General features: G+C 40.3%; 1 protein-coding gene and 1 long non-coding RNA gene across 4 annotated transcripts in view; one reads left to right on the plus strand and one right to left on the minus strand.

Moving 5' to 3' along the window:
• LOC123520511 (juvenile hormone esterase-like) overlaps window positions 1-17,086 on the minus strand; it is an 82,986-nt gene that overhangs the window by 39,606 nt on the left and 26,294 nt on the right. The window contains exons 1-2 of one of the 3 annotated variants that reach the window (XM_045282824.1): window positions 11,771-11,928; window positions 8,248-8,417 (exon numbers count right to left, since the gene is read on the minus strand). In XM_045282824.1, the coding sequence (XP_045138759.1) occupies window positions 8,248-8,417 (170 nt within the window). In that variant the 5' untranslated portion in view covers window positions 11,771-11,928. Of the gene's footprint in view, window positions 1-2,047; window positions 2,093-8,247; window positions 8,418-11,770; window positions 11,929-17,086 lie in introns of those variants that run through there. The other 2 variants (XM_045282825.1, XM_045282826.1) reach the window with 2 other exon arrangements.
• On the plus strand, window positions 14,434-16,007 carry LOC123520517. Its single transcript, XR_006679286.1, has 2 exons — window positions 14,434-14,523; window positions 15,534-16,007. It is a non-coding gene; the product is annotated as an uncharacterized LOC123520517 (long non-coding RNA).

Genomic DNA, 17,086 nt, shown 5'->3' on the forward strand with positions numbered 1-17,086 from the left:
TCCGAGTGTAGATTGGGCTTCCTCACTCGGGGCAACGGTTTCCTAGCGGGTGGGCTTTGAGATAGGAGTATCCCCTTTAGCCCAGAAATTCCCGTGAAAAGCCACATGGTATAGATAAAAAAAAAAAAAAAAAAAAAAAAAAAAAAGTACATCAATATCAGTATCAGTATCTCTCTCTTCCATTCAGGTTCTAACACACACACACACACACACACCCGGTAGCTCAGTGGTTAGAGCGCTGGCTTCACAAGCCAGAGGACCGGGGTTCGATTCCCCGGCCGGGTGGAGATATTTGGGTGTATCTTCTTTCACATGTAGCCCCTGTTCACCTAGCAATGAGTAGGTACGGGATGTAAATCGAGGAGTTGTGACCTTGTTGTCCCGGTGTGTGGTGTGTGCCTGGTCTCAGGCCTATCTGAAGATCGGAAATAATGAGCTCTGAGCTCGTTCCGTAGGGTAACGTCTGGCTGTCTCGTCAGAGACTGCAGCAGATCAAACAGTGAAACACACAATTATAGACCAGTGTCACTAACTAGTGTGGTGGGTAAGATCTGTGAAATTGTTATCAAAGAAAAATGGTTGGAATATCTGGAGTTATTAATGAAATCATTAATAACTCCCAATTTGGTTTTAGAAAAGGAAGGTCATGTATAACAAACTTACTAAGCTTTTATACAAGAGTAATAGATGAAGTACAAGGAAGAAATGGATGGGTGGATGCAGTGTATCTAGATATCAAAAAGGCTTTTGACAGAGTACCACACAGAAGACTCCTATGGAAAATAGAACACATGGGCGGAATTAAGGGAAATATCTTAAATTGTATGACAGATTACTTAACAGATAGGGAAATGAGGACAGTGATAAGAGATACACCATCAAGTTGGAGCACTGTAACCAGTGGTGTACCACAGGGTTCAGTGTTGGCACCAATAATGTTCCAAATATATGTCAACGATATACAAGAGGGTTTGAGTAGCTACATAAATTTGTTTGCAGATGATGCCAAGCTTTTGAGAGTTATAAAAAAACAAAATGATTGTATGGAATTAAAGAAAGGTATTGATAAGATCTGGAGATGGAGCCAAAAGTGGAAATTAGAATTTAATACTAAGAAATGCCATGTAATGGAAATGGGTAAAAGTAATAGAAGACCTACATAAGAATATAAAATGGGAGAAGAGATTATAATGAAAAGAAGAGAAGAGAAAGACCTGGGAGTGATTATACAAGACACCCTGACTCCAGAAAGACATATAAATGGATTATTTGCTTCAACATACAAGACACTAATGAACATCAGGGTAGCATTCAATTACATGATAAAAGTATGATGAAAAAGATATTAACCACTATGATAAGACTTAGACTAGACTATGCAGCAGTGGTATGGTCGCCATATAGGCAGAAAGATATAAAAAACTAGAAAGGATACAAAAGGCTGCTACAAAGTTGGTCCCTGAAATAAAAGATCGTCCCTGTGAAGAAAGACTGAAGGAGATGGAGCTACCAACTTTGAAGAGTAGACGGGAAAGAGTAGACTTGATAACAATGTATAAATTAGTAAACTGTATGGAGAATATAGATAGACAAGACCTGGTAACACTGACAAAGCAGGGAGACAGACAAACAAGAGGACATTTCAAGAAAATCATGAAAAGTCAGTGTCATAGGAATATCAAGAAGTTCAGTTTTCCACAAAGGACAGTAGACATCTGGAATAGATTAAGTGAAGAGATTGTAACAGCAAAAAGTGTGCGCAAATCAGATAAATGTAGATAAGGAGCCAGATCATTATGAGCCCGGCTCGAACACTGTAACATACAACTCGGTAAATGCACACACACCGCGTAGTGTAGTGGTGAGCAAGCTCGGCTCACAACTGAGAGGTTCCGGGTTTGGATCCCGGGAGCGGCGAGGCAAATGGGCAAGCCTCTTAAAGTGTAGCCCCTGTTCACCTAGCAGTAAATAGGTATGGGATGTAGCTCGATAGGTTGTGGCCTCGTTTTCCCAGTGTGTGTTGTGTGTGATGTGGTCTCAGTCCTACCTGAAGATCAGTCAGTATGAGTTCTGAGCTCTTTCCGTAGGGGAAAGGCTGGAACACAAACACAGAGCTGCAACAAACACACACAACAAACACACACACACACACACACACGACATCGTCGATGGCGGATGTGGTCGCTGAGCTCCAGAGCAATCATCGCTAATTCTACAGTTACCATTGCCTAAGAGTAACCAAGGTGGGAAAGGAGCTTGTAATGTTTGTCCCGTCTCCATATAGTCATGTTAACTGTTGATTAGCAAAATAATGTCCAGGGAAGGTAAATATAAACTGTAGCCTGCGTTTGAGCCATCAGCTGGTTTGTTTACATCTGCGCAACATGGCGGCCGTGAACTCGAAAGATGAATCAGACTTCACAGGATTTCAAGGAATAATGGAGAAGAGCGTTTATGTGAAGAAAATTCTGGAGTTGGAAGGTAAAATTGAAAAACTGTTTGAAAAGTATGGGGCCTGGAAACGAGTTATGACAATGTAATGAAAGAGTGTGCCGATATGAAGAAGGAAAATGAAGCACTGAAAGAGGAAGTTAAGCTAATTAAAGTGAATTGCGAAAATGTGGAGAATCTCTAGGAAAAGTGATGGAGAAGCAGGCTGAATGGAAAAAGTCAGGAAGTGGAAAGAAAGGAGGTAAATTACAAAGTTGCAAGTCTGGAAAAGGAAATCAAAGAGTCTGGGAGAAAACTTTGGGCCTTGCTGAAATTATAGATCAACAGATCATAGAAGAGAAGATTGCTGAGAAAGTGGTGAAGGTTATTAAGTCAAATGAGACATTGGTGAGGGAAACTGTAGACAAAAAGAGATGTGTGGTGATATTTGGTGTGGAGGAGGATAAGACACCGAGTAAAATGGAGAGAGAAAAACATAAAAAGGTGATAAATAATATCATTAATGTGGTGCAGGAGGAGGAAAAGACCTAGTACAAGAAATAGAGGACTTCCATAGAATTGGAAAGTTCACAAGAGAAGGTATGAGGCCAATAAGAATCAAACTTAAGTCACAAAAGGATGTAGATGAATTGGTGGAGAAGTCATGGAGGCTAGCCCAGCAGGAAACAACAAGGAAGATTTGGTTGAGAAGAGATCTCGGTGAAAAGGAAAGAGAAATGTTAAATGAGTTGAGAAAGGAGGCTTTGAAAAAAATGAAGAGAGGACAGAAGAGGAGAAGAAAGAGTTTTTCTGGAGAATCTTGGATATGAGACTGAGGAAGTGGTTCATAACCCAGAAAAGTACAGCAAGAAAGGACTAAAGAAACTTACGTATGAGCGGAATGTAATGTATTCCAACATAAATGGAGTGATATCGGGATTTTAGAACTCAACGATTACTTGAGGGACAAGAACCCAGATATTGTGGGTCTTACTGAAACAAAACTGAGAGAGGGAGAAGACCTGATGATGGTTGGAGAAGGAAATATAATGTTTGGAAAAGAAATAGAGTAGGTAAGATGGGAGGAGGAGTGATGTTGCTGGTTAAAAAGATATAAAGGTGGATCAAGTGAAAGAAGGTATGGGAAAGGCAGAAGTGCTAAAGATCAGAGCAGAAACTAATGAAGGAAAAAGAGGCACTACATAGTGGTGTACGTACCACCTAAGACAAATGCATGGTCAGTACAGGAATATGAAGAAATGATAAGTGATACAGGAACATGTCTGGAAGAAATGTTGGGTGGCTGTGAACGAACTATAATGATGGGAGATTTTAATTGTAAAGAGGTGTGTTGGGAGGACTGGTCAATGGAAGGATCAGAGACAACATGGGGAAATACACTATTGACACTGGCAATGGAAAATGTGTTAACTCAGTGGGTCAAAGAAGATACTAGGTTTGGAGGAGAGGGAGCATCGTCAAGACTGGACTTGGTCTTTAGTACAGAGCCAATGGTCATTGAGGAGATGAGGGTGGAGTGCCCTTTAGCAAAGAGTGATCATGCAGTTTTGGAGTTCAAGGTGATAGATGAAGAGAAATCTAGAAGAAATGAAGAATATAAAGTGGGAAGATGGAATTATGCCAAGACAGATTTTGGAAACCTAAAGAAATTCTTTCAAGAGACAAATTGGATGAAATTCAAGAGTGCTAAGGAGCAAATGAAAAGTGGAAGGAATTTATAAAAATATACAAAGAAGGTGAGAAAAATTTGTACCAATAAGACAACATAGAGAAGTTGGAAAGCAGGACTGGTTTAACGATAGATGTGAAAAGGCTAGAACAAGAAAAGAGGATGCATGGAAGAGGTGGAGAAGGAAAAGACGGATTAAGCAGTGGGAAAGTTACAAAAGAGCAAGAAATGAATATGTGTTGATTAGAAGAGAAGAAAGAAAGAAACAAGAAAAGGATATAATTGATAAATGTAAAGACCAACCAAGGCTTTTTACAGACATGTGAACAACAACATCAAAAATAGAGAAAGTATTGAAAGTTTAGAAGTAAATGGAGTATGCAGTGAAGATCCCAGGAAATGGCAGAGGCTATGAATGGATGCTTTCGGAAGGTATTCACAAAGGAGACTGCTTTTGACAAACCACTGGTAATGGAACAGAAAGGGATTATGAAGGAGTTTCAAGTAACTGTGGAGGAGATCAAGAATATGATGGGGAGTTTAGAAGTGAGAAAAGCTGTGGGACCTGATGGGGTATCAGGATGGATTTTAAGAGAATGCAGGAGCAACTGGCAGAAAAAGTTTGTGAAGTAATTGATGCCTCATTAAGGGAAGGTGTAGTGCCCCAAGACTGGAAAAGAGCTAACATTGTCCCAATCTATAAATCAGGTAACAAGAGAGACCCATTGAACTATAGACCAGTGTCACTTACAAGTGTGGTAGCTAAGATGTGTGAGAGGGTGGTGAAGAATAGATGGACAGACTTCTTGGAGAAAAATGACATACTTTGTGAGTGTCAATTTGGTTTTAGAAAAGGGCGTTCATGCACGACAAACCTGATATGTTACTATTCGAGGGTGATAGATGTAATACAGGAAAGAGATGGTTGGGCTGATGGAATATATCTGGATTTAAAAAAGGCCTTTGATAAGGTACCACACCGGAGACTGATCTGGAAACTTGAAATGGTAGGAGGAGTGCATGGCAGTTTACTAAAATGGATGGAAGACTTTTGGTAGGAAGAGAAATGAGAACAATAATTAAGGACAGACCATCAGAATGGGGCTTGGTGGAGAGTGGAGTTCCACAGGGATCAGTGTTGGCACCAGTAATGTTCGCGGTCTACATAAATGACATGGTGGATGGGGTGTCCAGTTATGTGAGCCTATTTGCAGACGATGCAAAATTGTTAAGAAAAGTGAGATGTGACAAAGATTGCGAACTACTCCAGGAAGACTTGGACAGAATATGGAAATGGAGCTGTACATGGCAAATGGAGTTCAACACGACAAAATGCAAGAAAATAGAGTTTGGCAAGAGTGAAAGAAGAATCAGGAGTATGTACAAGATAGGAAATGAAGACATAAAACCAGTCATGAAGAAAAAGACCTTGGGGTGACAATTACCAATGACCTATCGCCAGAGAGACATATAAACAAAATAATTGGAGAAGTATTGAACTTATTGAGGAACATAAGAGTGGCGTTCGTATATTTAGATGAAGAAATGATGAAGAAAATAATTACTGCAATGATAAGACCGAGGCTTGAATATGCAACAATACAGTGGGCTCCGAACTTAAAGAAACACATAAGGAAACTAGAGAAAGTACAGAGGGCTGCAACAAAATGGTGCCTGACTTAAGAGATTTGACTTATGAAGACAGACTGAAAAGAATGCAACTTCCGACCCTGGAAAACAGAAGAGAAAGGGGAGACCTGATAGCAATATACAGAGTGATGATTGGCATGGAAAAATGGATAGGGAAGATCTGTGTATGTGGAATGAAAGAATGTCGAGAGGGCATGGGAAAAACTAAAAATGGCCACTTATAGGAGAGATGTGAAAAAATATAGTTTCCCTCATAGAAGGGTGGAAGCATGGAATAGTTTAGACGTGGAAGTGGTCAACGCAAGGAATATTCATGATTTTAAGAAAAAGCTGGACATTAATAGATATGGAGACGGGACAACACGAGCATAGCTCTTTTCCCGTATGTTACAATTAGGTAAATACAATTAGGTAAATACACACACACACCGCGTAGTGTAGTGGTTAGCACGCTCGACTCACACTCGAGAGGGTCCGGGTTCGAATCCCGGAGGCGGTGAGGCAAATGGGCAAGCCTCTTAATGTGTGGCCCCTGTTCACCTAGCAGTAAATAGGTACGGGATGTAACTCGAGGGGTTGTGACCTCGCTTTCTCGGTGTGTGGAGTGTGTTGTGGTCTCAGTTCTACCAGAAGAGCTCTGAGCTCGGTCCGTAATAGAGAAGACTGGCTGGGTGACCAGCAGGCGACCGAGGTGAATTACACACACACACACACACTATTAATTAACAATGATGCTGCTACAACAACAACAACAATTACTACTACTACTAATACTAATACTGCTACTGCTAATACTACACTCCATTACACATTTCCATTTCCCATTCCTTCCTCATGCAACTACAATTTACTCATCATATTCTGGAAAAATACATGAAAAAAAAGTGAAAATAAAATAAAGGTAAATATTGAGAAAAGGTCTGTTTGTGTTTGATGTGTGCGTGTTTTTAATGGGTATATGACTATCAAATTATTTGAGGTATTTTGGGAGTTGTTTATCTATTTTTGTGGTTAATTCTGGCTTTCTTTCACTCTGGAAACACAAGAGAGTTAAAGTTAATATCCATATGCAGAGCGTGAGGAAAGTAGGACCTCGGGAGGAAGTGACTAATAAATAAATAAATAAATAAATAAATATATAAATATATATATATATATATATATATATATATATATATATATATATATATATATATATATATATATATATATATATATATATATATATATATATATATATATATATATATATATATATATATATATATATATATAGTTGTATTCTACGTAACTAGAGTGGACTACAATACATTTTCAGACACTTAACAAACACCCAAAATAAAAACCATTTTCGAGTCCACTAATAACAGTGAGATCAAGGACTTGTCGCTGTACTTCCCTCTCTCCAAGTGAAGCCAATGGGCGGAGCTTATCAAGCCTTATTATCAGAAGATACACCCATTGCGCTCTCCCCATGTTGAACAATGTGAATTTTCCACTTTCTTTTTTCCGTACTAGACAAAAAGAAAGAAAGAACTGATGGTTTGACCGATTAAGTGATATAAAGTACATTATAGTTGTCTGACTATGCTATGTAAACTTATTATTTATCAATGGTATTAATGCCAAATAGCCACAATTTTGAAAGAAATACACCAGACGTTTTTGGGAGAAATTATGGTAAAAATAGCTTTTTATTGTTCATCGCATGGCGAGTCAGAAACAGTGAAATAAAACTTCAATGAGTAAATGCTTTGTAAGTGCACGTACAGTGACAATAAATCACACATCCTAAATAAACGCTCGAGAGAGAGAGAGAGAGAGAGAGAGAGAGAGAGAGAGAGAGAGAGAGAGAGAGAGAGAGAGAGAGAGAGAGAGAGAGAGAGAGACTTGCTGGTCGTCAGGGGGTTGGAGGATGAAGGAGGTATTAGATAGAAGAATATGCATGGGGAAGAGGGATGCGTGCGAGGGGTGTGTGGAGGGGAAACAGAAAGAAGGCAGGACTATACACGTCAGTTCTAGGTAATGACGGCCTGCCATGAAAAAAAATGACAGACTTCACTATTGTCAGAAACATACGAAAGGAAACTGCTTCATTAAGTAGGGAGCCAACTGGACATAAAAAGACTGATAGAAAATCAGATAGATTTATAATTAAAACAGATAGATGTAGACACATCGGTGGAAAAGCAGATAGCGAGACTCCCTTGATCATGACATTCACGGCGACACGACAGAAACATAAAGTTCCCAGATTGCTGATAATGAGGATGAGTAACATAAGGAAAGCTTCTTGAGGTGATCAAACACGTCGCCTGTTGCTACACTACTTAGTGAGTTATTGTAAGATACGAAGGGCAAAAAGATGAGAGAAGGAATAGAGGAAAGGTATTAATTTTATGCTCGAAAGGGATGAAAGAAACAGGGAAGAGAAATGACGTTAAGGTTTTGATGAATAAATCTTAATATGTACTTACTCCTCCCACAATTCCTCAGTGACAGCACCATGCAGCCCCCAGTTGACTTGCGGCACTACTGGCGGGTCGTGGGAAGGCGTGTCGGCACGGTCATGGGTGGCCAAAGGAGGTACATTGTTCCCCAGCACCGCGGTAGCTCCCACCACGAGCACCACGAGAAAACACCGCATCTGGGAGTAAAGAACATAAATGTTTGGGTGGTGGTGGGGGTGGTAGTGGTGGTGGAGGCGGTAGAGCAGCTGTATTACTGTAGCTGTTATCGTTCGTGTTTATTGATTTCTTTTTTAGACCAATTGGTATCAATATATTTTCTTGATTTCTTAATATTTCACCTGCTTACTTGTTAGATAGTTAGTCTGTACGTCTCAGATGACTCTTTTAAATTACTTTTTTCTTTTACTTATTTTTTTCTGGTCAGTATAGTATATCAATCAGTTAATCTCTCTCTCTCTCTCTCTCTCTCTCTCTCTCTCTCTCTCTCTCTCTCTCCTATTAGTTAATCGTCATATTTATTTTTTCATAATGCACGGAGGTAGTATAAGAGGTTCAAGATAGTTCTAATAGTAGCTACCTACAACCTGAGGTAGAGTAAGCGTTTAGAGTGGTATCTTCTTCAAGAGGGCAATTTTTGACCACTTATGTTTCTATTAACTCAGGTTCAGGCATTGAATTATCAGCAGATGACGTGAACTTCAGTATTCGAGTTAACTGCTACTTTGCATCCTCACTGCTTTCAAAAGGCTTTAGTTGAAGTTAGAAAGGATTTTGAAAGATGTTTTTTTTTTTTACCCTTCGAATGATAAATTAACAAAATTCCCATACAGTCAACAGAAAGAACACTCTCGAGAACGGGCCTTTAAAAATTGTTGTGGCGAGAGCAAAGCGTTTCAGAATAAGGGCTTTACAAAATACTCGTTGAGGTGTTACCGGAAGGAAGGTCTTAGGGATATCAAAACATTCTTTAGATAGTGTTGATGGTGGTGACGGTGATAACAATGTTGGCAGAGGTGACGATGGTTGTTTCGGCAAAAGTAGTAGAGATAGTGACGATAGTGAAGAGGGTGGTGGTGGTGGTGGTGGTGGTGGAGGTTTTGATATAGCTGGTGGTGGTGGTGGCGGTGATGGTGGTGGTATTGTTCCTATATTATAAGAAGACCCTCCCTCTCTCTCTTCTCCCCCGCTCTGTCTGTCTGTCTGTCTGTCTGTCTCTCTCTCTCTCTCTCTCTCTCTCTCTCTCTCTCTCTCTCTCTCTCTCTCTCTCTCTCTCTCTCGCTCTCTCTCTCTATCTATATGTATGGAATTCACAGGACCAGGTACTCATTACCATCCCTACCTGCGGTACATGCCAACACATAGCGACACATTATTGCTGATGAGAAGCAGCACATGAGTGTGCACTAGTTACTCTCATAATGCACATCACGCCCATGACCCACACACTTTCATAGACTGAGATAAGATTTTGCAGCTGAAGAGGTCAATGTTAAAGGTAAAGTTCTGAGATAAATTCCATGAAATACGTGCATTGAAGATATAATTAAAAGCTGATTGAGAGGGAACCGTTTACTCTGATAATGCGGTTCTCGAACAAGATATTTTCTAAAGATGGGAGTCTATAGCAGAAGAAGTTCATGTCAAAGGCAAAATTCAAAGGTAAAGTCTGTGAAATACGTACAATAAATTGTTTAAAGGATCAATTAATGCCATAAAAATAACATTGAACGTCATGATCAATGTTTTAACACGCACACCAGGTGATGCTGCATTGATCAAGGCTGCCAATCTACAGCTGAGCACATACACGACAAGCAGACTGTAGGGACATGCAATCCACGAGAGAGAGAGAGAGAGAGAGAGAGAGAGAGAGAGAGAGAGAGAGAGAGAGAGAGAGAGAGAGAGAGAGAGTTTGTCTTTTTAGTGAAGCTTGTCATGTTGTGTCTTTAAATGTTATATCAAATCATACATTCATAAATGTGTGTATATGTGTGTGCGTGTGTGTGTGTGTGTGTGTGTAATTCACTGTTTGATCTGCTGCAGTCTCTGACGAGACAGCCAGACGTTACCCTACGGAACGAGCTCAGAGCTCATTGTTTCCGATCTTCGGATAGGCCTGAGACCAGGCACACACCACACACCGGGACAACAAGGTCACAACTCCTCGATTTACATCCCGTACCTACTCACTGCTAGGTGAACAGGGGCTACACGTGAAAGGAGACACACCCAAATATCTCCACCCGGCCGGGGAATCGAACCCCGGTCATCTGGCTTGTGAAGCCAGCGCTCTAACCACTGAGCTACCGGGCCGTGTGTGTGTGTGTGTGTGTGAGAGAGAGAGAGAGAGAGAGAGAGAGAGAGAGAGAGAGAGAGAGAGAGAGAGAGAGAGGGCTGGGTACTTACACATTACCAAACATTTCATATATCACTCGTTTCATTATATTTTAAATGTTGTGGGATGATTCTTTTACGTTCGTGATTATATTTATCTCACAGTGGTGATAAAACCCATCTGGAATGATCATTTGCTACAATACAATATATATTTCCTCTATTTCGACTACCAGTACAAGGCTTCATAGAGTTTGGAAACTGTAAAGCACTGGGTTAGCTCTTCCAGGCACTATCGGCATTAAGGTCAAGATCGGCAATACTAACCTCACATGGCCGCTTGCCTGGAGAATCACACTGGATTACCGTAAAAAATGAAGACAAATTAAAGAGACAAAAAATAGAGGACACACACACATGAACATTTTTGACAGATAATGGCCAAATATGAAAGTGCAAACAGAGATTTGAGAAAAGAAAGTAATGTTTTTCTTTACTGGCATAGTGAAATTCAACTACACTTCACCATAAAGGAGTAGGACTAATGATGATAATGATAATCAATGTAGGGATTTATGAAGTGCACGGCAAATTTGAAAGAAGAAAGACGCAGTTGAATTTAAAAGCACGACAATGATCGCTTGCATTCTACTGGTGATTCCGTGGAGGAGAATTAATGGTGATCACGTGCAGTTATATTAGAGCACCAGATAGAAATCTTGATAACAGTAAGCTTTCCTAAAAATACATTTCTGGTCTGTGTCTGGTCTGCATCAAAGCTACACGCTGCCTCACGGTCCGTGACTTGCTGTGGGGAGCAAAACCCAACCCTATCACATACTTTTAGGAAAACAACGAGTAGCTTTGTTTACTTTTTATTTGTTCATGTTTTTTCACGGTAGTTTGTTAAAGTGACTTAGAGTGATTATAATTAGAGTAAAGAAATGGTGTAACTTTTCAAAAGGGATGACCAAAGACAATTATATCCATGTGGGATTATCACTCTGGCCAACTGGGAACACAAAGAACAAATGCCTACCGTAACGTTAACTATATTAAAAAAATCTATGAACAAATAAATGAATGAGACAGACTTAATACTTTTAACTTACGACATTAGAATATCACACTAGAACAAGACATAACAGATATAATGCATGGTCGTTACATTATAAATAACGAAATCAAATCTAACCTCGCTAGAAGGTGTATAGATAGTACAATTGTTTCTCCCCTTTCCTGCTTTGGTCCGGCCTGAGTAGAGATGGTTTGAGGTGAGGTTGCTGCTTCTGCGTTCAGGAGGTGTCGATGTGACTGGCCGGGGGAGATGCTGGCAACTGAACGGGCCTCCGTTCTGCCCGTATAGACTAAACAGCGAGTGGATAAGGAACGTGGTGGTGGTGGTGGTGGTACGTGTATCGCCGAAAGATTAAATGATCTAGCGGCAGTATGACTACAAGAGAGAGAGAGAGAGAGAGAGAGAGAGAGAGAGAGAGAGAGAGAGAGAGAGAGAGAGAGAGAGAATTTGGAAAAGTGAGTTATAAAAATGAGAGTTTATACGCACAAATATTACGTAAAGATTTGGCCACCACCTTCAGTGCATACAAGTGGCGTAAAACGCTGTGAATAAAATAATCTCGTACGTAAAAAGTGACTGTATAGAGTGTGGCAGAGCCTTGCCTCGCCGGGGTCCAGCAAGCCAGCCAGTGGTCACACTTTACGAGGCTCGCGGAAAAGCTGTTGCGTTATGCACTTCAAGTTTGTTGACGGGAAACATTTAACAGTGTTGTTAATACTGTAATTTACGCTAAATTTACAATTAGGTTTCAATCATACTAATTCTGAGATGAACATGTAAAATAATGATTTTTATGGGCTGCTTTACAAAAACAACAATAGTGATGTCTGTATATCAACCCTATGCTATAGTGTGACATACACATTTCCATTTGTATTCCTTCACATCTTTGCTTCAAGGCCTCTAGAGAAGAGCAGACTGATCCTCATAGCAACATTGCGTGAGTGTCAATTGCGCACCACATTCAGAAAAGTCCACACCAGGGCCTAGTACCCCAGCTGTACCACATACTATCCAACTTTTTTCCTTTACCTAAAACCATAACAACAAATGCTCCACAGCCTCCTGTCCAGCTCCTCGCGATGGTATCTACATTCATGTATTTGCAATTGTTCTCTATTTATCTCTGTCATGCACAACCACTCTTACACCCAACGATCTATTCATACTATTCCTATCCCATTGTGGTCCTCCATGCAGCTTTGCATCTCTCCTGTCAGTTACGTTTATCTTCTTCGCTAATCCGACAGTTTTCACATCCTTCACAGTTTACACTGTACCTGCTCAAGCCATGGCAATTCGCAACACTGCTTGTTCTATAACCTATGGGAAGAACATGTTTCGAAGCACAATAACACTGATTAAAACAATTCGAAATACATGGATAAAAGTACACAATTAATGTGTTAACCTCTTCAACACTGGGACACACTTTTACCTTGAGATTTGTGTACGATTAGACCATTTTATTGACATGAGGAAGTATCTATGGAAGTCAGAGGATTAATGGCCACAGTCTTCAGTATTTTAATCCCCCACATGTGTTTCTGAAGCTGTATGAAATAACCAAATAGTAACCAAAATGAATATGGATATGCGTCATAGTACTCAAGGGGTTAAAAAGGACTTTCTCAAAGCAGACAAAAGTTACGCAAGTGGAATGCCACTCTCGAGGTGTCTTCAGTAGTCCACACCGCAGCCACCATGACATGACGTCTCATGTTCGTCACTCGAATATCACGGTCACATCATCACGGTTTCAAAATAATTAGTTTACATGTAAGCTAAGGTGATGAATTTTCATGGACACACGAGCAACAAGAGCGTAATAACATATGTTCGTCATCTCGAATCATCTGGAAAACAAACACACACACTTGTGACAGTCCAGCTCAGCGGGAGCCCGACCTTCCTTTCAGTGTGCTCCATACTTCATCTGATATACCTCCTCATCTGAGGGTCACTAAAAACACATGCTGACATTTTCTGTCTGGTTCAGGAAAGCAGTATTTCTTTTTGAGTCAACTGATGAGATTCTCCGTATAGGCATCCACACAATCCACACACACATACATACAGGAGCCGCCGTGGTACAGTGGAACCATGCGGGGTCTCCAAGCGCACGGGTTCGAATCCTGTCCACGGTCTGAGTGTAGGTTGGGTTTCCTCACTCATGGCAACGGTTTCCTAGCGGGTGGGCTTTGAGATAAGAGGTACGTACCCCAAAAAGTATCCCCTTTAGCCCATAAATTTCCGTGAAAAGCCCACATGGTAAAAAAAAAAAAAAAAAAAAAGGAAGGCCGGACCGCAGGCCTGTCCCTTCCGTAGAACTACGTCCAGTACAGGAAGACTGCTTCATGGCTCACGTCCTTCACCTATCTTTGCTGGGTGGACAGGATCTACAGAACCCAAGGAGACAGGCCCAGTCTATTGTCTTCACCCAGCTGGGAGTAACAATTGATCTTTCAGTTACGAGCTTAAGCGCGGTGGCCAGTACATCACGAGTGGAATGCCATGGTTATCATTCTTATTCTTATTGTTGTTATTATTGTTATCATTAACATTATCATTATTATCAATATCATTACTGTCATTAGTATCATCATCAACCTAACGTGTGGCGTGCTTGAATATAAGCCAACCATCCAGTGTGTGTGGCAGCAGCGGGCTACTATGCAACGCACTCACTAATGCGAGTCATGACGATGCAGCAGTGCCGCGCCGCCGCCACTCTACTACGCCGCCATGCCACCGTATGAATGATGGCGAAACACAGAGGAAAATAATCACTTCAGGTCAAGGTGTAGGAACAGACGCAGTAGTCGACAAGATGGTATCCATCAACAGATGCAGCACAGATAACTGAAATAGTGAGTGATTGAGTGATGATAATGACAAGAACATCAGCTTCACCCAGGAGCTCTTGTTTCTTGAGTGCTTTCTTTCTTGTCTGTCGTAATTTCTGTCGCGTGAAAGACTCCCCCGGAATTTGTGATGACCTATTAGGCAGCGGAGTTTAGTGTATTTCAAGTATTTTCTTCCAATTATTTGATTAAATACATGGATGTGGTCTTCTTCACATAATCGCTCCATAATCCTGCTTGTTCTCTGGATTAATTCAAATCTAGTGTTGTCTGATCCTGTTTGTGAGGACTGTAAACACAAAAAGTTGCTGCAATGCAACTTTTTACAAGATTTTTCCGTTTCTATGTATCACCTTATCTCTAATATTTTTTTATGTAAGAGGGGAAAGGTGACAAAAAAAGAAAAGAAAAAGAAAGAAAAAAGAAAAGAAAAAAAAGGCCCACTTAGAATGTGCCCCCATGTAGATCCGAGAGAATTAGCCAAAAAGAAAGGGATAAATGTCTTGAAACATCCCTCTTATATCAGGTCTAGGCATAAGGAGATGGAAATACAAAATCGGGTAAGGAGTTCCAGACTTTACCAGAGGAAGGTATGAATGATCGAGAGTATTGGTTAACTTTTGCATCAGAGAGGTGGACTGAATAGGGGTGAAAGCAAGAAGAAAGTCTTGTGGAGCAAGGCCGTGGGAGGAGGAGAGGCATGCAGCTCGCAAGATCAAAAGACCAGTTGACATGAAAATAGCGGTAGAAGACAGCAAGAGATGCAACATTGTAAGAAAGAAGCTAGACAGTCAGTCTGAGGATAATTTCACCATGTTTGTTTTTCACAGTATACGATTCACTACTACTCAGAGTATATTAATAAGAACATAAGAACGTAGGAAAATGAGAAAAGCAGCAAAAGGCTATCAAGCTTACACATGGCAGTCTAGGTATGAACATATGCACCTAACTATTCTCACATATAATCCACATCCATATATCTGTATAATTTTCACATATCTTTCCCTCCATAGGTCAGTGCTTGTGGCTGACTACGAACAAATCAGTTTCTTCAGCATCAAACTATATGCCAGGCATCACCAAATGGCGGACCCCGGTCCGGATCCGGACCGAGCGATGGTTCTGTCCGGACCCGTGACCAATCTGCGGCCGGGTGACAGCGGGGAGGGAGGGTGTGGCGGGTGGCGGGGCGCCGTGCAACGCTAAAAATGTTTAGTCAATACTTTGTTTGCACATGTTTTTCCTAAAGAAGCCACTTTTTATTTATTGTTTTCTGAAGATGTTGACTTTTTTTTTTAACTTGAATAGTAGGCTTTCAATTTTTAGGCTGGGACATCTTCAAGAAAAAAAATAAAACTTTAATCAATGCTATGTTTGCACATATTCTTTTTCCTAAAAGAGCCACTTTTTATTCATTTTCTCCTGATGATGTTGACTGTTTTACTTGAAGTGTAGGCCTTTAATTCTTTAGGCTGGGACCTCATTAATTTGAGAGAAAAAAGGGTTTTTTGGCTCTGCTCGCAATTTATTTTATTCTGAGATTTCTGTTTTCTTTAATCTGAAATAAAGGCCTTAAATTTATTTGCCTGGGACTACTTTTATTTAGGGCAAAAGAGCTAACTGTGCACTCTGTTAAACATTTCCTGCATTGAAAATAGACAATAAATACTGTTGAATCCATATGAAAATGTCGACATAGGGAACGGCTATAAGACACAAGCTGGACTTCCGTTCGGACCTTTTACTTGGGGGAAATTTTAAGAACTGGACCTCAGTGACTTTTAATTGAATACCCCTGCTATATGCCCTTAAAATCTCCCACTCACACTTTACTTCGTGTTTTTCCTTGTCCCTGTTCTTTATAACAAGGAAGGTAATATTTTCTTTAATAATTATTCAGAGAGAATACTAAAGTTTTAACACTATTTTCGCGCGAACTTCTATTCTGATCTATCTAACTGCATGCCTCCTCTTCTCCCGTGGCCTCGCTGAACAAAACTTTCCTCTCTCTCTCTCTCTCTCTCTCTCTCTCTCTCTCTCTCTCTCTCTCTCTCTCTCTCTCTCTCTCACCCTTATTCTGTTCTTGCTTCTGTATTTCCCCCTTCGCATGATCTGAATTCTTCACTAACTTTTGCCCCTTTTTATTTTGGGATCAACACTTACTTTTCTTGTATTTTCTTGTACATTTCCAGTACCACTGACAAAGAAATAAATAAAATCTGTAATCCTACGTATGGTATTTTGAATATTTAAATCCTCAAGCAACACATCAAAATTACCTTCACTGGCTGGTGTTTTAATATTATATAAATACATGACAAGATCAGAGTTCCAACCTTCACTTTCTTGCTTCTGCTGCCACCATGCCCAGTAATCATCAGTGGTAGTTGCTGAGGCTTAGAGGAGATGTAGTGGCCATGGTCATGATGTTAAGAAGCAAAGAAGTATTATCAAGACCAACTAGTAGCTTACCAAGGCAACCCAAAGTCCCACTGGAAGTCAATAAACAACATACTAGGTAAATCTGCAAGAAATAAAACCATTAAAATTGAGTTGAAATCTACTT

This window comes from Portunus trituberculatus, chromosome 47, assembly GCF_017591435.1.
Source record: "Portunus trituberculatus isolate SZX2019 chromosome 47, ASM1759143v1, whole genome shotgun sequence".
In the NCBI taxonomy this organism is placed as follows: Eukaryota; Metazoa; Arthropoda; class Malacostraca; order Decapoda; family Portunidae; genus Portunus; species Portunus trituberculatus.